This window comes from Osmerus mordax, chromosome 8 (genome assembly GCF_038355195.1).
Source record: "Osmerus mordax isolate fOsmMor3 chromosome 8, fOsmMor3.pri, whole genome shotgun sequence".
Classification (NCBI taxonomy): Eukaryota; Metazoa; Chordata; class Actinopteri; order Osmeriformes; family Osmeridae; genus Osmerus; species Osmerus mordax.
This window is the reverse complement of record NC_090057.1, coordinates 13,397,763-13,422,432: the sequence shown is the minus strand read 5'-3', so window position 1 is coordinate 13,422,432 and position 24,670 is coordinate 13,397,763. Positions and strand designations below refer to the sequence as shown.

Sequence of the window (24,670 nt, the reverse complement as noted above, 5' to 3'; positions counted from 1 at the left end):
GTGTGTGTGTGTGTGTCGATGACTCTCTATCCTCCCCTCCTTGAAGAGATCACTGTTTGACTCGATGAGTGCGGCTATGGCTGCTCTGGTCAGTGTAGCTCAGTGACTACCTCAGTAAGGGGAGAGACTGATAGACTCGTATTTATAGCGTAGTGTATTTAAGCATTGTGGGGTTCTTCAGGACTGTGAAGAGTAGTGTGTGTGTGTGTGTGTGTGTGTGTGTGTGTGTGTGTGTGTGTGTGTGTGTGGACAGGGTAGTGTGTGTATCTGTGTACGGTTGCCTGTAAGCTGAGCCCTCAATAAAAACCAACCAACCGACCTCCTGCCTTTGTGTTATTTCCCCTGGTGTGTGTGTGCGTGCGCTTTCTTCAGCCGTGATCGTCAAAACCCCATAGCTCGCCACATTCCAGAATGGATGCAGCATTCCAAAGCAACCTTTAACCTCAGGACGTCTCTCCTTGACTTCTGGCTGTGCCTCCGGCTTGCTACACTACGAACGGTCTGGTCCTTCTCTCGGTCCTATTCTTGGTTATGTCGAGACGGGATCTGGTGGAGGTGTAGACCTCAGCACTGGCCTCTCGGCACCCTTTGAGGATGTGACATTGCCCCCCCCCCCCCCCCCCCCCCTCACACACACACAGTCTGTGTGCTGGAATGTGACAGTTTGGTGTCAGCGGTGAAGCAGCTGATTCTCACCAGTCTCTGCTACTGCGGCCCAGTCCTGCTGCTCTGCTGTGTGTGTGTGTGAGAGAGAGAGTGTGTGAGGTCCAGCCTGTTCACACAGCAGTGTGGACCTCCGTTTCCACCTTTGCTTACAGCCTCTTCCTCCTCGGGGCGACATGAAGGCAGCTGCAGCCAGCCTTCTCTCTGCCTGCGCTCTGCTCTGCTCACATTCCTGTCATGTCTCTTCATGCAGGCCTGAGTCTCAGGACCCTTCACGGTTCCAGCCTGGAACCCCCGCAAGCTACCGCTGCCCCCCCCCCCCCACATCCATTAGTGCCAACGTCAAGCCACATCAGGGTCTGTCAAATACGAGGTGATGTTGACTCCTCTTCCAGGTGGCTTCTGGTTAACTATTTTTAATAGATTTAATACCTGATGGGTTGCTATGGGATCCAACAAAGCCATGCTATGAATACAGTGTTGCGGAATACCTGTATTTCTAACTGGTGTGGGATGTGGAGGAAATATTTCTGGATTTTGACGTAACGTCGCCCTCTTGTGGTCCTGTGAGGGAACTGACTGACTTCAACAGTGGACTTGTCCTATTTTGTCTTGTTAGTAGTTGTAACAGTGTGGGACTAGTATAGGTGTGACTGTGGAATCGTGCGACTACAGGGTACTGGATACTAGAGTAGAACCTGTCTTAGTGATCACATTCTAATGACAGACACACACAGTACACACCACATTGGGCAAATAAATGTAGGTTTATTCAAAGATTTTGTAACTGTATACAGAAACTACAGATAGAAGACATGTTTACCAAATCTCCCAATGGTTCAGAAACAACTTTTTTGACTGCAAATCTTTTCAGGAAGAATAAAACGGAGTCTGAAAACAAGTGTAGTAGCCTGTTATTCCTTTGGGCCAGAGCGCTGCGTCTGTGAGCCGAGGGTGTGTGTCTGTGCGTGTGTGTGTGTGTGTGGCCAGGCTGTCTACGTGGACCATGCAGCACGAGTGGGGACTAAAGCTGAATAGACAGAAGTTTGATTAAAACACGAACATTAGCTCAATAGCATCTGTTCCTCGGCTCCCAGGACAGCACCCCCTACAGGAGCCTCCGATATCACACTGTACGACCTCAATTCACATAAACATACTGTATTTAATGTTTAAAACAGCAAATAGTTATATTGTTTATATACAGGTTTCTAGAATCTCTCTCAGGACAAGTGTTGGTGGGAGTTGTGAGAGTCATAAGTGGACAGACAAGACCGTGAGTTATTGCACCTATCTTTCCATGCCATCATGAACGGAATACGAAATGGGTTTGGTTCTTTAGGAATCACCAAATAAAGCTGGATACCGCGTTCACACAAACAGACTGACTGACTGGGATGTCGGCCATCTTTTGAGTCAGCCAGGGGGCCAAAGTAAAAAGCCGAACCCCCCAGGCGACAATCCTAAACGACCAAGTCAAGACCTGTCCTTTGGGTGACACGACCAGTTCAGGGGAAGATGTTGGCGGGTGGGGTCGGGGTATAAATATGACAGATATTGCACTTTTTCCATCGATGGCCAGAGTTCCACTACTTCTAGACGGTGTTGGGACGAGGCTGATGAATGAGCCACACTCCGTCCTCACCAGAGGATGATGCGTTTGTCGCTGCGTCATGACGATTATGCAGATTTCCCCCAACATTCCGGGGCGACCAAGTCAGAATGACCGAGCAGCAATACAGTTAATGGCTCCATGGCACTTGAAAGGGGGGGGGTCACACACACAGCAGGTAAACTAAGACTAGCCGTGGTATCCGTCAATAACAAAGCTGACTGACTAACTAGCATCAGACACTTGGGTTGGCGTTAACAGGGCTGTTGTCTCTGACCGGTCGAGGACAGTGTACCCGTGAGGACATGATTGGAAGCTGGTCAGCAAACAGATAAAGAAAATCAGTACTACTAATTACCACCACCATTATGGGTAAGCAGGTGAAGATGGACCTGTGAGGCCATCTTTGGGCGTCAACTCTGTCGTGTTTAACAGACATGTCCTTCCCCAGGTCTCTTAGCGCACCGGAAGGGGAGGAGTCTGTGGTGTAGGAAACAGGAACAGGAACTATACACAGAGCAATATACCAATCACACTCCTCCTCCAGACAGCCCGAATCCTTTGAACCAATCGCCGGTCTTCGCTTTCGATGGGACCCCACCCCCTCCTCAGGTAAAGTCAACAGGACTCGGAGAGTGCTTCCATGACAACTATGGACTGTGTGTGTCCTTCATGGTCATTGGTCCAACCTTTCTTTCTCCCGTCCAATCGATCTCTGACATGTCTGGTACTAAAACAACGCAGCTCACATCTGCTGCCAAGTCTTTCTCCTCCATCTCCTCCTCCACCCCTCCATATCTCCGTTCTCACATCTCAACATCCACTCTTTCCTCCTCTCCTCCCCTTCATCCTCCGAGCCTCTAAGAGGAGCTGTCGGAGGAGGGGGCCGCCCTGGAGGGAGTCTCCTCCGACGGGGTCTCGCTGGACAAGCCAGTGTCTCCGTTCTCTGGTGCCTCGCTCACAGACAGCTTCTCCAGGGCTGAGGGGGGAGAGGAAAGGAGAGAGAGACAGAAAGAGAGGGGGGGGGAGGCAGGGAGAGAGTGAGAGGGGAGAGAGTGAGGGTGGAGAGAGAGAGGGGGGAAGAGAGGATAGAACGAGATAGAAAGAGAGAATAGAAAGTCGTGTTTAGTTAGCATCATTGCTGGTGTTCAGGCCTGGTGGGCTAATGGTAGTAATACATGTTTGTACTTTATACAGAGAACCAGATAAGATAGAAAGACACACATGGCTGTCTGTCACCAAGAACTACTGCTGCATTGGGAGCCAACATGGAGACCAAACAGTTCTACTGAACTTTGCTCCATTTGTATAAATGTGATATGATGACTTGTGACACTGAGGGGGGGGTCACGAGTCAGGCGAGGTCAGAGGTCACATACCCTGCAGGCCGGCGGGGTCAGTGGTGCCATTGCTGCGTGCAGGGGCGGAGCCCTCCTCTAATTGGTCGAGGTAGAGTCGGTAGCGATGGCCGCTCTCGTCCTCGTACTCCACGTTCTCGTCATCAGAGTCGACCTCGGGGGCCACGTACACCACCTCGAACTCTATCTCTCCCCTCTGCTCGTACACACACACACACATTAGTCAACAATGTACTTAAGTTCAAGGATGGTATGCTTGAGTGAGATCTGCAGGGAGAGGATGGTGTTTGTGTGTGTGTGTGTGTGTGTGTGTGTGTACGTGACACAAACCTTCTGGGAAAGGATGGGGGGGGTGTGTGTGTGAGAGAGAGAGATGCATACTGGGAGAGGATGGTGTTTGTTTGTGTGTCTGTGTGTGTATGTGACACAAACCTTCTGGGAAAGGATGGTGGGTGTTTGTGTGTGTATTTGTGAGAGATACACCTGCTGGGAGGGGATGTGTGTGTGTGTGTGTGTGTGAGAGAGACACCTGCTGGGAGAGGGTGTGTGTGTGTGTGTGTGTGTGTGTGTGTGTGTGTGTGTGTGTGTGTGTGTGTGTGTGTGTGTGTGTGTGTGTGTGTGAGAGACACCTGCTGGGAGAGGGTGTGTGTGTGTGTGTGTGTGTGTGTGTGTGTGTGTGTGTGTGAGAGACACCTGCTGGGAGAGGATGTGTGTGTGTGTGTGTGTGTGTGTGTGAGAGACACCTGCTGGGAGAGGATGGTGACAGCCTCCTTGTGCTTGGCATCCCTCAGGTTGATGCTGTTGACGGCTAAAATGGCGTCTCCCACGTGCAGCCCTCCACAGCGCTCCGCTGGCTGGGTGGGGTGGATCTCTGAGATCAGGATGGGCACACCATGCTCCTTACCTCCCTGAACACACACACACACACACACGGTGTATTGGTATTATTCTACACGCATTTACACATACACACAGTCTATTACACACACACACACACCGTGTTACAAACACACACACACACAGTATATTATTCATATACAAACATGTACAGTCACCGGCCACTCTTCTTAGGTACGCCTGTTCAATTGCTTGTTAACACAAATAGCTAAGTGGTGGTGTCATGGTGTGGGGGATATTTTCTTGGCACACTTTGGGCCCCTTAGTACCAGTTGAGCATCGTTTAAATGCAACAGCCTACCTGAGTATTGTTGCTGACCATGTCCATCCCTTTATGACCACAGTGTACCCATCTTCTGATGGCTACTTCCAGCAGGATAATGCACCACGTCACAAAGCTCAAATCACCCCAAACGGGCTTCTTGAACATGACAATGAGTTCACCGTACTCCAAGGGCCTCCACAGTCACCAGATCTCAATCCAATAGAGCACCTTTGGGATGTGGTGGAACGGGAGATTCGCTTCATGGATGTGCAGCCAACAAATCTCTGAGGAATGTTTCGAACACCTTGTGGAAAGTATGCCACGAAGAATGAAGGCAGTTCTGAAGGCAACAGGGGGTCCAACCTGGTACTAGCGAGGTGTACCTAATAAAGTGGCCAGTGAGTGTATCCAGTACACCTGCGCACCAATACCAAGTCTACACAGCAGGAGGAGGTTACCGTGATGGAGATACCCAGGCCCTCGTGGTCTTCCTTGGCCAGAACCACCTTCCTGATGGGACCCACACCCTGGCTCCTCTTCAGACTGTCTGTGTCCTGGAGGAAGCACACACACACAAATATCCTGTCAAAACGGCATCATATAATCCGTATTACTTTTTCTTTTCTTTTTTTCTCAAAACTCCTCACATGAACCGGATAGTGACCAAGTGAATCTCATACAATGGAGGTTTGAGGGTTCTATTGTGGGTCTGAAGGGTTTCCACTGGGGGATGGGCAAGAGTATATGAATATTCTACTGGGGATTAGAAGTCAAAGCCAATATTAGTATTTCATTCAATAATTCAGAAGGGCGTCTCATTCATTGCAAAACTGGTATGGTGTGCAGTTTGAAAGAATCCCCCTCCATTCAGAGGCCCGTAGAGGTGAAGCCAAGTTAATTGTGCGCAATGACAGGGATCATTTTTGATTATTCCTTTGAGTTGCGCACATTAATGACAGGCCAACACATCTAATTTCCAAATGATCAGCAGGATGGATATTCTCATAACAGTACATTAAGTAGCCACAGGCATGAGTATTCGCTAGCATACGCCCTTTACGTTTTGACATTGTGGCTTCTGGCTGTGAGTAAAATGTGCCTATGAATGATGTTGTTCCCTTGGCACAGGTTATTATGACGTTAACTAGGCCATCAAAATGGAGTCAGGTGGCTGAGCGGTGAGGGAATCGGGCTAGTAATCCGAAGGTTGCTAGTTTGATTCACGGTCATGCCAACTAACGTTGTGTCCTTGGGCAAGGCACTTCACCTTACTTGCCTCGGGGGAATGTCCCTGTACTTACTGTAAGTCGCTCTGGATAAGAGCGTCTGCTAAATATATAAATGTAAATGTACAAAATCAGGTGACCGTTCTGTAGACACGGATGGTTTTATGCTTTCAACTCTACCAAGGAAGTCAGACATGTCACACTGATGTCACATACTAACAAACAGGACATCGATTTTTGGTCTTCTCAGCATTGTACAGGCAAGAATAACAGGGATTCACACATCTACAGGGGCGCCATTGTAGCCATTTCCTACTAACTTTGAATTACTGGAGTCCATAAGCTCTCACAACTTGACCTCAACTGTCTCATCTACATGTTCCACTAGCACCCTTTGTAAACACCATCCGTATTATCCATCCATATTATTCTTTTAAACCAAAAGGAACTGGTTGGTAACTGAATATGCAATAATGAATGAGTATTTGAACGGTGTCAATATTTTGCTAAGCCCATCCCTAGTTTCTACTAACATCCTGAAGTGGAAGGAGGTTGTACAGTGGCTCTACTCACATGCCCGACGGGGGAGGGAAGCGGTTTCTTGGGGTCGTTGCGCCCCCTGCAGGCGCGGATGACCGTCTTGTGGCGGTGCAGGTGGATCTCCGCCTCCAATTGGTTCCACAGCTTGTCGTGGGCGGGGCCTTTCATGTCCCGACCCAACAGCTGGATCTGCTGGACCCTGGGGATGGACAAGAGTTACCACAGTCAGGAAGACAGTCGGCTTCACTGGCTCCACAGCAGCTGGACTGGAGTAAACCAGTGTTGGGCCCCCCACCCCGGAGTCCTCCTCCCTACCTCCCAGCCAGCTCCTTATCCAGGTACTTGGCTGCCAGCCGGGCCCCGTACACCTCCGCCTGCAGTACGGCGATGTGCCTGCGGAGGGCCTCGTTCTCCTTCTTGTGCAGCTTCGCCTCGGCGTCTAGCTTCACCTCGCGGACCTTCTCCTTCTTACTGGCCTCCAACTCCCGCTCCTGACACACGCGCACGCACACGCACAGGCAAAGAGAAATACATTAGCTACACTTCCAGGGCTTATCTCCCAGCCAGCCGTGGTGCTGCTCTGTGAGACGGTGTGCCTCTGGCTGTGTGAATGCAGCCCACTTAGGGTCAGTCTCCACAGATCAGAGATAGAGCACGGCCAGGCCAACACACATTAAACTAAGGCTCAACTGACAACACAGATAACAGGTCATCTAGCGGGCTAGCGAGCAGGTTAGCTAATGAGGCAGCTAACATGGGCGGCTAAAAAGGCCACCTAACAGATCCGCTTACAGGGTGACAAACAGGCCAGTTAGCAGGCGGTAAAAAGGGCAGCAAACAGATCGTCTAACAGGGAAGGTGACAGGGCTACACACACCGTTCCTAGGGCTGAAGGAGACAGCTGAAAGATGACGACACACACACACACTGCTGACAACATATTAGAGCCTGACCGACTGGACTTGTTTTTAGACATCCGAGACCTATTTTGATACCGGAGAAGAACATTCAAATAATAAATCTGTCAAATGTTGAAACATTTTTCAGATCATAAACTTTAAGAGAACACAATCCTCTGTTGACGAGTTGAACCATATCAACTCAAATCTGTCAACGAGTGAGTTGGTCGGACTCTAAAATGCATAGCTCACACACACACACACAAACTATACACAGGACACCAAATGTGGGTTAAACTGCATTCAATACAATAGTCCTTTGTTGAAAAAGGACTTCTGTTAGGAAGAAGGTGGCTTTCGGAAAGACAAACAGTGTCTTAGGGATGTACACAGGTACACACACACACACAAACGAAAAAAACACACATGGCCACGACAGACTTACCATCTCGTCCACCGTGAGGACAGGCTTAAGGCGAAAAAGGAGGGAGAAGAGAGAGGTCAGGGGTCAATTCGGGCCAAAGCATTATGCGCAGAAGAGGCAAAAGGCCGAGGACTGATGAGAAGCCGTGGATGAGAGACAGAGAGCATACGTCTCGAGACATCTGAATGTGGCGCCGTGTGCGCTTGTGTGGTGTGCGTGTGTGTGCACGCGTGTGCCCGCGGGTGTGCGCGAGCGCGTGGGGGACAACCCACCATCCTGTCCTTGATGGAGTCCGTCTCATCGTCGGCCTGGCCCGCCCGCGAGCGCAGCTGCAGCTGGAGGGCGTGGAGCTGCAGCAGCTGCTCGTGCACCTCCCTCTCCACCACGGTCCGCTCCGCCTGGGCGTCCGTCAGCTCCGAGCGCAGGTCCACCAGCTGGGCCTGGGGGGGAAGGGGAAGAGGGGTGGAGAGGGATTTGTAAGGAAATGACAGTGATTAACTGGAGAGAGAGCGAGTCGGGTTTCCAATCGTGGGACTGAGACGGGGTCGTGTCCCCACACTCCCACATTGAGCCACTCCCTTTCGATACTGATACAGTGTCCATCCATCACCTTCCTCGAGCACAAACCTGAGCACATGGGTGAACAAGTCGGTGTGAAATGTCAGTGACCCAGGCCGTGCGGTGAAGTAAACACGTCGGACAGTGCGTGGCTGTTGACCACGTGGGCTACTGCACATCGCCGATATTTCGTTTCATGCAAGCGTGCTAAAAGCCTTCGAGGTCTTCTCGGTTGCTACCGACTTGGCAGTTGAGAAATTGCATGATTAGCACGTTGAAAAGCGTGTTGCTATTCAGGCTTTGAGTGATGTCAAAATGCAACAGCCCTGCTTGTGTTCGAAAAGAAACTGGTTTTTGGTATGAAGGCTGACGACATAACAATTGTTGATGGACACACGTAAAAAAAGGTCTGACACAGCTTAAGACCGCATTCTAATATACGTGTACTATGTAAAAAAAAAAAGAAGGATTCTCTGTGTGACAGACAGGGTTATCATATTACACCAAGACCGCATGTTTACTCTCTCCCCTTTCTCCACCTCTTCCTGGTAGTCAAGTCTACATCCCAGGCCTGCCAGGAATACAGGAAGTGACACAGGAAGTGACATGCCCTGCATATGACCGGACACTTCCTGTTCAGAGAGGCAACACGGATCCAAGACTCTCCTCCACTTCGGTCCATCTTGACATGTTTGTGAGAGGGGCCTCCGGTGCTTCGGAATTCAACAAACATGAACCAGAACATTGAGACAGTTCTGAGGACAAAGTGCCTGGTCAGCGAACAGTCTTGTGATCATGTCTGGGATCTAAAGCTCCGCCCCCCCCCCCCCCCCCCCCCCCCCCCTTGGCAAATGCTCCCTGGCTCGAGTGGATTTTCAGCAAAGTGGGGACAGCCAAAACCCTCCTTCTCAGAGCACCCCCCCCCCCCCCCAGCTTAGACACTTTCCTGTCCTCCAGAGAAACACACAGACACAAAGCGAACCACATAATGCCTCCATTCAGCCCCCAGTGATAAAGCGTCCCTTTTAATGGACTTCTTACAAGGCACAGTTCTCAGGGGCTTAGTACAGCAGCGCATGTGTCAGTCCCTGGCGACTGACAGCTGACATACGCACAACAGAGCCGACAACAATGCACCACGCACCTCTGACTCACAGAGACGCCCGGAGGCTGCAGGCGAGGCCTGGCCCACGCTGCACCACGTAAGGCAGCTGCCCACAAGTCTGCCCGGCTAGCTCAGCTAGCAGAGGTAACAGTCAGATGGGAATCTCAACATGGCACGAGCCGCAGAAGGAAAAACAGGCTCGTCCGTAGCTGTGTACAATGAGCAGGCTGTGTCGGTGAGTCCTTCAAATATCTCCTCATACAACATGCATGTCAGTTTGACACCCAGACCTCCCTCACTGTCGACAGAGCTTCAACTAAGAACACAAGAATTCGGGCTAACTTAAGATATAGGTTCTGGATTATGTAATATCACCAGACCACACAATGCTGGTGTCAGAGTGATGACCTCACACTTCCCTGCCCAGCTAGATCCATGACATCATCCTAACCGTAAACAAAGGATCAAGCGGTAGGTGGGGGGAGCGCCTCTTCCAGGCTGCCAACGCAACATCCGAGGCCGCTGCCCTGAGGCGTCGTATTGTTAAGTGGAAACAGTGATAGACTAAGACTGAGTACAGAGAGTGCTCTGCCATTCGACAAATGTAGGACACAGACATTCCTGTTTTTCAACATGTTTGGATCCCAATGGAGTATCAGGCAGCCCAAAGCCGAGCTGGGCGGTGAGGGCCGAGGCCAGGCTGACTGTTGACACAGTTCCAGACTGGCCTTGCTTGGCAGATTAGGCTGGTTGAGCTACAGGCTCCAGTATTGATTTCCTGAGGGTAATAGGAGCTCTACGACCCTGAACAAAGTGAGGCTCTGCTGGGAAAGTATGTTTGCTGTGTCCACTACTTTCATTCTTGCTCAAACAAGACCCGCTGTGCAGTTTAATGAGATTTCAGATGGGACAAAGGTTAAGATCAGCTGAGCTCATTTAGCTCCCCTCCACATTTTCCAAAGCCACTGAAAAACCTATTATGACTAGACCTAGGGCTGTCACTATTTTTATAGTTGAATTAATGAATTAATTTACGGTCTACCTGGTCGTAAATGGCCGATCTTCATTTAACTATAATGGACGTTATTTCTTTGTCAAGCTTAATAGACTCCTTTGATCTGTCTGTTAAAATCGAAATATAATTACAACCTATATTATATTACAGCCAACGTTTCAAAAATGCAATTTTGTAAAGCAATGTTATCTTAGGTTGTCAGCTTCTGTCATTTTCTGCCAGCATGTCAACAGAGTAGTTTGGGTGGCCAGACACCGGCAACAAAACACGGATGTTGTTGTTTGGAAACAGTCTATGGGAAAAACGAAGCTTGGCCAGGCAGTGTACATATGATTTGACCTGTCAATCAAGTCCCACGCAAATTGTTTGGGAAGGTTATCAATCCCATCCTTACCAACATCGTGAGATTGTGATAAACAGATACTCACCTCTACTTTGTGATTGAGCTGGAATATCGTTTGAGCTTTGTGGCAGAGTTGGGCGAAACACGAGCTAAGGCTTGTCATCTTTTGTCGCCCCTCGTATGTGATATCCGCCTGGTCTGGATCGATCTCTCCAAGCAGTAGATCTACGTCGACAAAAGCTTTGTCAAACTCCTTCTCCAACACTTCGAGCCACCGGAACATAGACATCCCGGTACCGGGACCGACAAGGGCCGTGCCCTGGGTAGAAGGAGAGCCGCCGCCGGCCGAAGCAGACATTTGCTGCCTGAAGACTGATGCTAGCTAACGTTAGCTAGCCGATTCTCTTGACTTAAGCTAAAAATGACCTCAAGACAGCGTTATAAAATGATTAACGTCCCCGTTGATTTACTCGTTATACTGAAGATGCAACACAAAGTCCCAAAACATGCGAATAATGTTGTCCTTCAGCTGTGATTAGCTCAATTAAATGTGCTTGTCTTTCTCGACCACCACAGGCGATTTCGTACCAGGAAATCCGAAATCGGATACGGATCTGTGTCGTGAATTGACTACACGAGTCTGCCACACAGCTGAGGAAAAACAATCGATTGTAGAGCTAGTTGCCACATTGATAAGACCAGGCAATCAGTATATCGGCTTCCCTGCCTCTTTCCTGACACATCTCTCCCACTTTATTTTATGAGATTGGCTGTCTCTGATGTCTCCCCTTCCTCCATTCTTTCCCTTTCCCATTGTTCATGTTGATGTTGAGCCACTGTTTTGAATATAATTTCATGGGAATCCCAAACAGGGATTGCCTTGTCGCGTGCAGATTCAATTATTAAAGCCTTCTCGTCATGTTCCTACTGATTTTCCCCTATTTTTGTGACTTTGATGATCAGAGCAAGTGTGCCATAATGTTTTACATTACGTCTGACTAGAGATTTACCAAACCTCATGGTTTATTGGTCAAAGGTAGTATACGCACAAGACACTTTATACTATTTATTTTAATAAAAACAAATAAATAAAATGTATAATTAATCATTGCTAAATCTAGTCAATAGAAAAGGGGTCCTATTAACCAATCTTTTCCTTTACAGTCAGAATTCCAATTGACAGAGGAAATTGCATTTGTTTTAACTGAATGGGTTGTAAATGGTTTATCAGCAAGTTTCTCACGTCTGCAAACAGAGGGCCTATCAGTTACTGTGGGTGTCAGTTCCTTGTCTGTGTCAAATGTTGTTTTTTAACCCAAGACAAACATCTCCTCCATTGTTCTAAATAAAGCAACTCCTCTCTCACCAGCCTGGCCTCGGCTACACTATTTAAACCCCAGTGAGAGAGACGGCTGCTCTTTAACAGAAATGCCCAACTAGTTAGCAGGTCATGACGAGGCTTCTTCTGCTGTTGGTGGTTAGCGCTCTGCTCCATCCTCCCTACGTCTGTATTTCGGTGTGTCCTAAGAAGTGTGTGTGCGACAAGGAGGTTTTGTCAGTGCAGTGTTTCAGAGTGCAGGCAGTTCCTTTTGGAATCCCAACTGACACCAGGAGACTCAACCTGGCGTACAACCACATCAAGGACCTAAAGGTAGGAGAACTGTGGACAAGCTACTGCAAATGTTTTTTTCAGAAAATAAGACTAAGAATAGGTTATTGGATTATTCTCAGATAAAAAATTCCAACGTATCATTATTCATGTTATTACTACTATTTAACACAATTTATATTAATTGTTCTTAACTTCAGGTCTCTAGAATGTGAACATCTAAATTAATTTTTGATGCGTAAAAACAAAAAAGGTGCCTTGACGTTTTTTCTATTACAATGGAACCCATTATGCATTGAGTGTCTCACCCTGTGTGTGTGTGTGTGTGTGTGTGTGTTCCAGGGTAGAGACCTGTCCAGCCTGGGGGGTCTAGAGGAGGTGGTCCTGTCTTCCTGTGGGGTAGAGGGGCTGGAAGCTGGAGTTCTCAGAGCCCAGGAGGGCCTCAGGACTCTTGACCTCCAGAACAACAAGCTGCGGCAGCTCCCCCGCGGCCTGCCCCCCAGCCTGGAGATCCTGCACCTGGGCCACAACCGGCTCCAGGGCCTGGGGGAGGCGGCCCTGGAGGGGCTGCGGAGGCTGAGGCTGCTGGACCTGCAGCACAACCACCTGTCCTCTCTGAGGGCCGGCGTCCTGGCCAACCTGGTGCGCCTGGAGACGCTGCTGCTGGAGGGGAACCGCATCGAGACGGTCCAGGGCTCTCTCAGGCTCCCCCAGCTCAACCTGGTCAGCCTGGCCAACAACAAGATCCCCTCCTTTCCCTCTGCCTTCTTTTCTCAAACCAAATCTCTCAGGACCCTCAGTCTGCAGGGGAACCTGCTGACCCGGGTGCCCCCTGGCCTCCCCCAGTCCCTCTGTCTCCTGGACCTGGGCAGGAACCAGGTGAGGGCTCTGAGGAGCAGAGAGATGGCCCATCTCCGTAACCTCTCCTCCCTCTCCCTGTCCCACAACCGCCTGGGCTCTGTGGACGGGGGTCTCCGGCTGCCCAGCCTGGTGGAGCTGGAGGTGGCAGGGAACATGCTGAGGGCCATTCCCAGCAGGCTGAGCCCCCGGCTGGAGAGGCTGGACTGCAGGCAGAACCTCCTCCAGGAAGTGACCCAGCAGCAGGTTTCGGGGCTGAAGCAGCTGAAGCATCTCTTCCTAGAAAACAACACCATCCGTAGCTTCGAGACCAACGCCCTGAAGAACAGTGGGCACCTCACCAACCTGGCTCTGGAACAGAACCTGCTTGTGTCTATTCCTGCAGGGTACGGGGATTTCATTCATTCTGATCATTGTGGTATCGTCTTTTAAAGCTGTAGTGAACAAATCGCTTATCGATTATTTTAACTGTGAAGTACTTGCATACGTTTAATCATTCAGAACAGTACATGTAACTTAGTACTGAACCATAGAAAACTCAACTTAACCTATTGTCCCTCTTAAGGCTGCCAGAGAGTCTGGTTCGTCTGGACCTGAAAGGGAACCGGCTCCAGACCGTCCAAGAGCAGGAGCTGCGCTCTCTGAAGAGGCTCCAGGTGCTGAACCTGCGCAGGAACCGTCTTTACTCCCTGCCCCCTGCCACGCCGTACCTGCTGCCCAGACTCAAGAGCCTCTACCTGGATGGAAACCCCTGGAATTGCTCCTGTGTGCTCCAGAGCTTGACAAGGGCCCTGCGCGACCGTGGTGTGGAGCTACCAAACGAGCCCTGTAGCCAGGAGCCTATCAAAGAAGCGGGGGTCACGACGGGGGGCGGGGCTGGGTGGAGACTCTACATGGCTGAGAGACACAGGTGTGAGGGGGAGGAGCCTGAGATCCGAGACACTGATTATGATGATGAAGCAGCTAACGGCCAAGATGAACAGACCGACAGCGAGGAATACTACGATTATGACGGAATGTAAACCAAAAGCTTGACTTTTAATGAGTAACACCTATGACATTCACTATACTGTCCTACACTATCGTATTACATTTTAGATTTACAGACTGCTTGGACGTTTACATGGATTGTACGTTGTCATCTTTTACAGAATAAATTTTCAACCTAAATTATTCCCATGTATTTTTTCTTTGCACAATCATGCAGCTTTCTCGGGAGTAATATCCACAGTCTGCCTCTAGAGGGCGACAAAACTCGCAGAGCCTCCTTCTGTCTTGTCCAATCAGCGAGCTACGTGTAGTGCTGTGGGGTTCAGAGTGTAAAGGTTGCTACTAGAGGAATGAATATGGCGGCCGGCGAGCTGAGGTGTTGGCAGTAGATTAAATGTCTAGTTTCGAAGTAGATTAGTGCACGCCCACCTCAACTACACTTGGGATGCGGCACTTTATTCATTTGTGGTAATAATCAAGTTTCGAGATTCTGTTGAGGAGGTCTGTGTAATGGCGCTTGTGTACGAGTTTGTGTGGCGGGTCCTGCACGTCCTTCTCCACATACATAGAACGCTCATCACCTGGTTCCGAATCCGCCTTCGGAACTGGAACGGTCGGTTATGGAAGCGAGCTCTGGCTACGCTCCTTGTACCCATCACCCTTGGTTTTCCTGACCACCACAAGAAGATGGGCCCTGCTACCGGTAAACGCTCCGGCCGTCGGTATCGCTGGGGGGCAGACGGTAAATCTCTGGAAAAGCTCCCTCTTCACTTGGGCTTATTGATTACCGAGGAGGAACCAAGCTACACGGACATCGCCAACCTGGTCGTGTGGTGCATGGCCGTCGGTATATCCTATGTCAGTGTGTACGATAATCAAGGTACATATGGACGTATTTACATATTTAATTCAATCAGTTTTAGGAAGTGCCTTTTGAACCCCAAGACAGTCACGCGTGTTAGAGACACCTTACTGTCACATGACGGCGTGGTATTTATTTAGCTGGCTAGTAGTAGTAGGTCCAACTCTGTTCTCTATGACTGTTTTATAGCTATTTGCCAAATAAAAGTTGAGGAACTAGCGGTGTTTAGCTGTTACACAAGATCCGAGATATTAAACAGGGTGTAGCATGTCGTTTATGGCTGCCATGCACAAATTCATGCACGTCGTTTATCAACAATGTCCAGGTTAGGCGCTTGAATCGGTTTAGACTGAATAAGTCTATCCTCTCTTACTGTTAGAGCTTCCTAGCTAGCTTGTCAGAGCCGTGGGTCTCATATCGGTTTCCCATGAAGCACTGCCCCTCCGGGTGGGAGAAAGACGTGTCACTGAAACCATATGAGGGTTAATATGGGAACACTGTCTTATGTACTGGCTGGTGGTAGCCAGTGCTGGTCTTGCTACTTGCTACCGAAGTAGAGTGGGAGGCTGAGGCATGCACTCCGTCTGGCCAGTTTTGATAATCCTACAAAACCATTCTCTATTATGTGGACATCTGGACAGATTTCAACACACATCATTATCTTACTTACTGCTGTAACGATGTTACCTCATGATCTAGTTCCATTAGTCATCTCACTGGGGCTTACTGAGAAAACGTTACTGAATATGAACACCAGATAGTGCTAGCTAGCTAGCAACTTAGCGACACAGGATTCTGTTTGAACGAAGCAGTCTGCAGACAGCATATCTTCACCATCTCTTCGTTTGATTTCCACATCTAGGTATGTTAATTACCAGTTTGTTGTTGGTCTGTAATGTAGAAATGACTAAATTGTTCAGAGGTGACCTTAATTCAACTCCCCCAGTGTGATGCTGGACAGCCTCCTGTGCAGTCAGATGACAGTGGTTCCTCTACTTTGAGTCAGCTGACAGCCTGTCAACCGTCTAGACTAAAGCAACCTTTTCCAAGGACACACCAGATTTGACAGTGGCAGCATTTCAACATAGTGTTAAAAACACCCAGAGAAAGACTTTAGTGTTGTTTTGTCTCTCTGGCCTCCTCTGTTATCCTCCTCGCCCTCCAGATGGAGAAGGAACAAACCCGAGGAGTTCTTCTGCTCAGGGGGATAAGACAGTCGCGTAGGTGACACAGCTGTTTGACCATTATCTGTCGCTCATGCAGGTGTACTCCGGAGAAACAACTCCCGGCTCCAAGAAGAGATCTTTAGGCAACAACAGGACCTCCTGGGTCCAGAAGGTTCTAAGCTCTCCGTTGAGTTCCTCAGCAACGGAACAGACAAGCATGACTACCAAGGTACAGGACCAGAACACAATAGCACTTTGTCTCACATTGTCTCGTCATCAACCACATCTAGTGCAGGATCCGCCTTAGTCTGAGGACATCTTGTAAGACGATAACCTCTGATGTAAACACTGGGGTTCATATTTATTTACCTTTTGCAAAAAACACATTGGAATTCTTGTTCCTACTCCTATTGACAGGTTCCTAGCAATCTAAACCATTGTTTAGGTCTTCATTTTAATATAAATCCTAATCCCTTGTGAGCAAGTGGATGGAACAGTAGGATACAGTCAAATCTAGTTTTATTTTAAACCCATATTGAACACGTAATGTCACAAAGAGCTTTCCAAAAACCCATACTAGTTTGGGCCAAACTCTCTCATAGCTCTATTGTTGACGGGCTACAGACTAGACTAGTTTGTTACAGTTGCTTCCTGTGAGGTGAGAGTGAAGGAGGTAGAGAGCAGTCACGTAGGACACTGATACACACCCCTGCTGGTCTTTCCAGCACTGATCTCCTCCCTGACAATGCTGCCAGCCTACCTATTGTCCCTGCTACTGTTGCAGCCAATCATCAGGTTCCACCTGTGGAACCGGTGTGGGTAGAACAGAGTCATGGAGGATTACACCATGAGGTGTGGGAGGGAGGCCTGGGTTCAGCGTATTTAGAACCGTCTTGCTGGGAGATAAAAAAACAAATAAAAAAAAGCCCATCCATGTGTGTGAGGGCATACTGTGTGTCTGTTCATTGGTGCAGACACCTCATGTGGGTGCGTCTAATCCCCTCTCCTGTGTCTCCTTTTGTGCCCTACTCTCCCCACCTGTGCCTTCCTCTGCCCCTCTTTACCCCCTCTCCTCCTCCTGTACCCCCTCTCCTCCTCCTGTACCCCCTCTCCTCCTCCTGTACCCCCTCTGCTCTTCCTGTACCTCCTCTCCTCCTCCTCTACCCCCGTCTCCTCCTCCTGTACTCCCTCTCCTCCTCCTCTACCCCCCTCACCTCCTCCTGTACCCTTTCTCCTCCCCCTGTACCCCCTTTCCTCCTCTTGGAACCCCCCTCCCCCCCCCCCCCCCCTCAGTGCAGCGGGGCCAGCCCGTGGTGCGAGTACTGTCTGCGGAGGACGGGAAGCAGAGCATCGTGCAGGCGGCCCAGCAGCTGTGCAGAGAGGTGGAGCAGCAGCAGAGGAGCTCCTCTGACATCAGCGTCTCCCTGCTGGACTCATTACTGAGAGGTCTGTCTACACCACCTTCACCACCACCATCATCATCATCATTATCACTACCATCGGCCCAGACAGACTGTTCGGGATTTAGAACAGCATAGTGAATTCTGAGTTTTTAGACCTTGCATTCAGGCTGAAACCGAGAGCCTTTTTTTTTTCTTCAGATTTTCGAATGCAAAGCAGCGTTTCTATGACTACTGTCGGAGGGAGAGGCCACTCCTGCTACCTCTAGAAATGACCTGAGATGAGCTGCCGCCTAAAAAAAGAAACAGGAACTAGGAATGGATGACGGTGCTAGGATATGAGCTGAATAGGAAGAGTGTTTCACTGGGTTGTTGTTGTTTTTGGGTGTGCTCTCCAGAGTCTAAGAACATTCCGGACCCAGACCTGGTTCTGAAATTTGGCCCGGTGGAGAGCACCCTTGGCTTTCTCCCCTGGCAGATCCGACTCACTGAGTTCATGTGAGTATCTTTGTGTGTGTGTGTGGGCATGGTGTGTTAGTTTTCATGTGCTCAACAAGTCAGCCTCATTCTTGTGTGGAGGAGTGCTTGGAGGCAAGACCAAAATTACAATGAGGCGTGTGCTCGCTCGCTCGCTTGAGCGTAAGTGATCTAATCCCACAAGTGTGTTAATCTGAGCTGATTAGCAGGTGTAGGTATCTGACTGGCCCTAGGCTGGGTGAGGATTTGGTGTGGGGTTTAAGCAGGGCTATTCTAGGACCGGACCTGACATGGAGACCTCTATACCTGGCTCCCAGCAGTAGGGGGCAGTAGAACGCACTAAACATGGCAGATGGGAGAGTTAGTTTAATTTCTCTCTGATGTAGCGTTGGCCATAGCGTCCTTTCTTAACAGTCTGTCTCTCTCTCTCCCTCTCTCTCTCTCCCTCCTCCTCATCCCCCCCCCCCCCCCCCAGTTCCCTCCCCACCCACCTAGACGTGTCATACGAGGACCTTTTTGGGGCTCTGCAGCTATTCGCCACCTGTGAACAGCGAGTGGGGAAGTGAGGCGAAGCTCTGACCCCCCCCCCCCCCCCCCCCCATGGAGAGGGAGGAAGTTGGGACAGACAGGAGGGGGACCCCCCCCCCCCCTCGCCAACCATGAGCTCAATGTTTACAAACCAGATACAGAGAGCAGCCAGCAGAACAGCCAGTTAGCCACGAGCCCTAACCCAGGACCCGCCCTCCTCCTCAGCACTGACTGATCATATCCCTCACCCCTCCTCTCCACGCCAGGCTACGGCTAGCCGCCTCTCAAGGCATTCTGGGAGATGGGGCAACACGTGAGAGGCGTTGAGGGAACACCACTGATACCGACCAACCTGGTTTCACTGCCCCCACCCAACTAGCCCAGCACCAGCGCGGAGAAGGATGGAAGGAGGCGGAGAGAATCCTGCTGCTCTCAGACTGAAAGAGAGAGAGTCCCCACAACATGTCCTCAACATTGCCTCCCTTCGCCTCCATCTCTCCCTGTAGCAAGGAACCGGTAAAGGACTGCTCTAATGGAAACCCTTCTCACAAGTCTGTGTGTGTGTGTAGGGTTAGCCTACCGTGGGACAACCGACTGGACGGAAGAAGGCCCAGAGATACATGGTTTTTCGTGACCAACTCATTGGAAGGGTGACTGACAGTGCTTCAAGTCTTAAACCTGTGTGTGTGTTCTGTGTGTGTCCTTTGCTGCTCTATTGTGACACACACCTCGTAGAGCGTCCTCTCCGATCGCTCCAGAGTGGGAGAGAGAGAGAGTCAGCCCGCGCTCCGTCCATAGCGAGGAGGAGGAGGACTGCATGTTTACAATTCCTCTTCCGCTCGCTCGCTCCCTCTCTCTCCGCTCTCTCTCAATCTCTCTTTTGGTCTCTCCGGTGCTCTACCTCTCTCTCTCTCTCTACCCTCTCCTTCTGCCCTGTTCTCTTTTTATTTTGTTTTTCTCTTCCCCGCGTAACTTCTGTTTTCGGAACCATCTGAATGCGTGTGGGATTTTTTATTTGTCGTAAAATGCCGGTTTGTTTCACCACACAGTTCCTCTTCTGGAATGGGGGAGGGTGGATGGGAGGGTGGATGGGAGGGTACAGGTGCCATGTGTCTCCGTTGTCCTGGCAACACGCCATCTACAGCCGATTGTGTGACTTTGGTCCTCTGCACTGTACATCTGTCATTGTCGCATTGTTTTTAATTCCTGTTTGAAGGACATAGCCCTGCCTTTTGTGTCTGTTTGTGCTTGAACTATCTCCCCCCACCCCACCCCTTCCCTCTCTAGCGAAACTTACTCTCCTGTGCTACTGTCTGAGCTGGCCAGAGCGTACACACACACACACACACACGGAAGACTACTGGCACTGTTCAACCTACCCCCTAACCCAGCGCTGTCATTGGTTGTTGCCTGGTGTGTGCAGTATGCTCAATAAATGTTACTGAAATCCCCATGAACACTAATGTAACTGCTGTGTGGCTCCAGAATTTCACCACTAATATCAAACGGAGCAGTGATGCTAACAGAGTAGGCTGCCCTGTCTGGTCCCATCTCACAGGCGTTCGACCACAGGGGTCGCGGTTGTGTTTTGTAAGTTGTCTGCATGGCCCTCTCACTTTGACGTGTCCTGTGTTTCAACAAGGTGTGTGTTGCAGCTGTCTCGCGTCTGCACTTGTTTCTTTTTTGTACTAAGGAACATCTTGTTGATTATTCACCTGCAATCTTTCCGTACACAGACTTGAAGCAGGACTGCGTCTGGTAATGTGCCATAGATTTGGCGGCAACTGCATGCTAGATCAGTCAATAAAATAAGATGATGCAAAAAGTTGTCAAATCAAACACAAAAGCATTAGAACTAATTTACATCACTCAATTGTGACGGGGGAAAAAGTATTCGGAGCCAGTTAAATTAGAAAAAAAATGTCTCGCATGTGGAAAAAATATCCACAGTAGTGATCAAAGAACACATTCTCAACAAGACCAGTCGAAGGGCCTGTATAAAGCCCCCAGAGTGTGTGTGTGTGTGTGTGTGTGTGTGTGTGTGTGTGTGTGTGTGTTATATCAGACGTTCTCCCCTTACTCCACAGGACCTGCTGTGTTAGAAGTGGTGGCAGCAGAGCAGCGTAACAGCTGAACTGATCAGCATTTCCCTCGAGCCTGTCCTATTCGCCACCCTAGAGAGCCAGCGGGGCAGATGGTTATCAAATGCCCCCCTCTGGCGCTAAAAAAAGCCTGTGGACGAATGAATGCCTACAGAGGCTGCATGCGGAAAAGGATGTTGGATGTGTTTGTGTGGTACATTGATGCTCTCAGTGCTCTGTGCTGTTCTGTTGTTTTGCAATGCCATGGTTGGTTGCGAGTTATCGCAGCCACACTAACGACAGCAGACTCCCTTTGGAATTCAGCGGTGGTATTCTAGCAAGTTAAACGCCTCACAAGAATGAATGTGTTTGCGATATTCAGCGGTTGCTTAAACGGGTAGGAAGAAACAAAATGCCTACTTTGTTAGTCAGCTTGGTTAGATACCAACCCCCCTCCCTTCCTAGTCCTCCTACCTGTCTTTGCGCTAGGTCCCTCCAAGGAACGAGGGGGCTAAGTCCATCTGTGTGCTGCCTAACTAGTTGTACAGTACATATGTGACTGCAGCTAACCAGTGAATAAACAGATGCAGTTGTCAAGAGGTGAACTGGCGAATGGTCGTTCAATGTAGTGAACTAAAGTTAAATTTTTCGGTGCAGGGGGGGTGGAGGTTTAATGGTGGAAGCATCCAGTGTACAGTGCCAACCCCGCTGTGTGAGGGGCTGTGGTGGGGTTCATCGTGAACGTTTTGTTGTCGAGCGCTGGTGTAACCATGGCAACTCTTCATCTGTGTACTGATTGTAAAGAACGTGTAAAAGTGTTTTTATTGATTCAAAGGAAAACAATATGTAGGAAACAAACGAGCTGTGTATCTATTTTAAATGACGACTGAGAATAAAAGATGAGAAAACAAGGAGACCAAGTTGCCTGAAGTTATAGACCTACAGGAACTCCTGAATTTAGAAGGCACACTCATTGAAAATCATTAAAAGGCTTATATAGGCTACTACAATGTTAAACCTACAATATTTTGCACTATCCCTATATAAATACTACAATGTTAAACACACAATATTCTTGCACTGATGCAAACCCTACAGTAACTTGAAGCCATAAAGCCAGCCACACCTACATCATCCTAAACCTATTATATCCTAAGTTAAACATAGCCTACACTTCTTACAGTGGGAAATAATTCCAATATTCATACAAGATTCTTAGTTTACAATTCAATGTTAGAGTATTTCTTAAATTTCAGACATTTTAAAACACTATTATTAGAAAAATAACCCAAAGTGGGAGACCCAGATCCAAAGCAAGTAGTAATACCAAAAATCGTTTTAAAAAACATTCACATTTTCTTATACTAGCCCTTTCAAGTTGAATTATTCTACTTAATTTTAATTAGCTAGTTTGTTTCAAGGATCGACACACTTCCAATACCATATTGACACCCACACTCACATAAAATACAATACACAAGAACAGTATTGGCAGGAAGGTGTTCATTTGGGTTTCATTAGATAGACTCCGCAGCAGGTTAGCTCCAGGAATAGTAACAGATCAATGCGATCGAAACAAATGGGCCCCAAAACCAGCATGTTAGTGCCTCGCATGAATCATTCATGACATGTCGATCCAGATTTAAATATCCTTGAAGAGTGGCTGAAGAAAAGCCAGGCACATGGTTCTGTTAGAATCACGTGTATCAATCTCCAGCCCCAACCTCAGCTCTAGTCCCTTAGCCCTCCAGCCCCATCTTTAGTCCCTTAACCCTTGTGCTGCCTTCGGGTCACATGACCCAAAGGTTCATAACGAACCACCGTTGTGTTTACCCAATTTTACCCAATACAAAAACAAATAAAAATAATTTTCTTTTAACCATTGCAATGTGGGGGGTCTGAGACAGCCCGACAGTTAAAAGAAAATGCTTCACTTTGTTTTTGTAGGAGGTAAATTTGTCGCAATACGACGGTGGGTCACAATGACTGATGGGTCAGAATGACCCGAAGATAACACAAGGGTTAACCCTCTAGCCCCAGCCCTGGTCCCTTAACCCTCTAGCCCCAGCCCTGGTCCCTTAACCCTCTAGCCCCAGCCCTGGTCCCTTAACCCTCTAGCCCCAGCCCTGGTCCCTTAACCCTCTAGCCCCAGCCCTGGTCCCTTAACCCTCTAGCCCCAGCCCTGGTCCCTTAACCCTCTAGGCCCAGCCCTGGTCCCTTAGTTCTCCAGCCCCAGCCCCAGTAAGCCCTAGTCCCTTAGTCCTCCATATCCAGCTGTAGCCCCAGTCCCTTCGCTGTCAAGCTCCAGTTCCAGCCCCACAGTTTGCTGCCCTGCAGGCTATATTTAATAGAATCCCGCCCTAGTCTCATTCCAGGTAACATCAGCAGAGATACAAGACACTGAATATGACTAGGTTTTATTACCGAGAGCCATAGTTCTGCTGGATATTGATCTGTGAGCAAGGCTATATTTAGATCAGACACTACAGGGTTGTTGTCTTCCCTTATCTTCCCCTCTCCTCCCACCTCCTCCTCCTATTCTCCTCCCCCTCTCCTCCCACTTCCTTTTCATCCAGAGGGACTCAGAGGAACCAAAGACACTCCCCGACACACCTTGGCTGAATCTCTCTCTCTCCTGCCTCCCTGACGGCTTCTCTTCTCCCTTCCGTCTCAAACATGCATCAGAGGAGATTCGCAGAGGTTGCTCCTCTCCAGGGGCTCAACTGTCATCCATTTGCTCATCCTCTCTCTCTGACTGTCTCCCCCCTCTCTCTCCCGCTCTCTCTGACTGTCTCCCCCCTCTCTCTCCCGCTCTCTCTGACTGTCTCCCCCCTCTCTCTCCCGCTATCTCTGACTGTCTCCCCCCTCTCTCTCCAGCTCTCTCTGACTGTCTCCCTGCTCTCCCTCTCCAGCTCTCTCTCTCTCTGCCTGTCTCCCCCCTCTCTCTCCCGCTCTCTCTGACTGTCTCCCCCCTCTCTCTCCCGCTCTCTCTGACTGTCTCCCCCCTCTCTCTCTCTCTCTGCCTGTCTCCCCCCTCTCTCTCCTGCTATCTCTGACTGTCCCCCCCCTCTCTCCAGCTCTCTCTGACTGTCTCCCCGCCCTCCCTCTCCAGCTCTCTCTCTCTCTCTCTCTTTGCCTGTCTCCCCCCTCTCTCTCCCGCTCTCTCTGCCTGTCTCCCCCCTCTCTCTCCAACTCTCTCTGACTGTCTCCCCGCTCTCCAGCTCTCTCTCTCTCTGCCTGTCTCCCCCCTCTCTCTCCAACTCTCTGACTGTCTCCCCGCTCTCCAGCTCTCTCTCTCTCTGCCTGTTTCCCCCCTCTCTCCCCAGCTCTCTCTCTCGATGCCTGTCTCCCCCCCTTTCTCCCGCTCTCTCTGCCTGTTTCCCTCCTCTCTCTCCAGCTCTCTCTCTCTCTGACTGTCTCCCCCCTCTCTCTCCAGCTCTCTCTCTCTGACTGTCTCCCCCCTCTCTCTCCCGCTCTCTCTCCCCCTCTCTTTCCTTGTCTTTTTCTCTCTCTATGAAGATGAAAAAACAATTCATACACACACACACACACACAAAGAGACAGGTGTGCAACTGTCATTGTTTCCCTACATTGAAGATGGTATTTTTTCCTATTCATTGGATGGTATTCAGAGCCTCACGCAGAACATGCATGTAAAGAACATACCAGTTCCACTGCATCCCTTTCCATGACAGTTCCCACATACATACCTCGTGTTAACGTGACCCGTGAACACAGGTCTGAGGGCGTAACCTCATTATCACCTCCAAGTGTGTGTGGTGTGTGCGTGCATG

General features: G+C 49.5%; 3 protein-coding genes across 7 annotated transcripts; 2 read left to right on the top strand and 1 right to left on the bottom strand.

The window, feature by feature from the left end:
• Positions 1-1,411: 1,411 nt before the first annotated feature.
• On the bottom strand, positions 1,412-11,469 carry gopc (golgi-associated PDZ and coiled-coil motif containing). Of its 2 annotated transcripts, XM_067241499.1 has the most exons (9): positions 10,991-11,469; positions 8,157-8,324; positions 7,906-7,929; positions 6,877-7,052; positions 6,595-6,760; positions 5,254-5,349; positions 4,377-4,541; positions 3,655-3,829; positions 1,412-3,254 (listed from the first exon to the last, which is right to left on the bottom strand). In XM_067241499.1, exons 1-9 carry the CDS (start codon positions 11,261-11,263, stop codon positions 3,136-3,138), a joined length of 1,362 nt encoding a protein of 453 aa, XP_067097600.1. In that variant the 5' UTR covers positions 11,264-11,469; the 3' UTR covers positions 1,412-3,135. The 2 variants fall into 2 exon arrangements, with proteins under 2 accessions (XP_067097600.1, XP_067097601.1); XM_067241500.1 differs by lacking the exon at positions 7,906-7,929.
• LOC136947422 (nephrocan-like) lies at positions 9,742-14,515 on the top strand. Of its 2 annotated transcripts, none has more exons than XM_067241497.1 (4): positions 9,742-9,782; positions 12,275-12,556; positions 12,857-13,758; positions 13,938-14,515. In XM_067241497.1, the coding sequence occupies exons 2-4, from the start codon at positions 12,356-12,358 to the stop codon at positions 14,392-14,394; spliced, it is 1,560 nt and encodes a 519-aa protein (XP_067097598.1). In that variant the 5' UTR covers positions 9,742-9,782; positions 12,275-12,355; the 3' UTR covers positions 14,395-14,515. The 2 variants fall into 2 exon arrangements, with proteins under 2 accessions (XP_067097598.1, XP_067097599.1); XM_067241498.1 differs by having other exon boundaries at positions 9,756-9,782; positions 12,306-12,556.
• Positions 14,516-14,719: 204 nt separating this feature from the next.
• nus1 (NUS1 dehydrodolichyl diphosphate synthase subunit) lies at positions 14,720-18,874 on the top strand. Of its 3 annotated transcripts, none has more exons than XR_010877044.1 (5): positions 14,720-15,242; positions 16,488-16,619; positions 17,684-17,836; positions 17,992-18,288; positions 18,743-18,789. XR_010877044.1 is itself a non-coding variant. In XM_067242420.1 (5 exons), the coding sequence occupies exons 1-5, from the start codon at positions 14,873-14,875 to the stop codon at positions 18,831-18,833; spliced, it is 708 nt and encodes a 235-aa protein (XP_067098521.1). In that variant the 5' UTR covers positions 14,720-14,872; the 3' UTR covers positions 18,834-18,874. The 3 variants fall into 3 exon arrangements, 2 of the variants coding, with proteins under 2 accessions (XP_067098521.1, XP_067098520.1); XM_067242420.1 differs by having other exon boundaries at positions 14,720-15,104; positions 18,189-18,288; positions 18,743-18,874; XM_067242419.1 differs by having other exon boundaries at positions 18,189-18,288; positions 18,743-18,874.
• Positions 18,875-24,670: the final 5,796 nt, after the last annotated feature.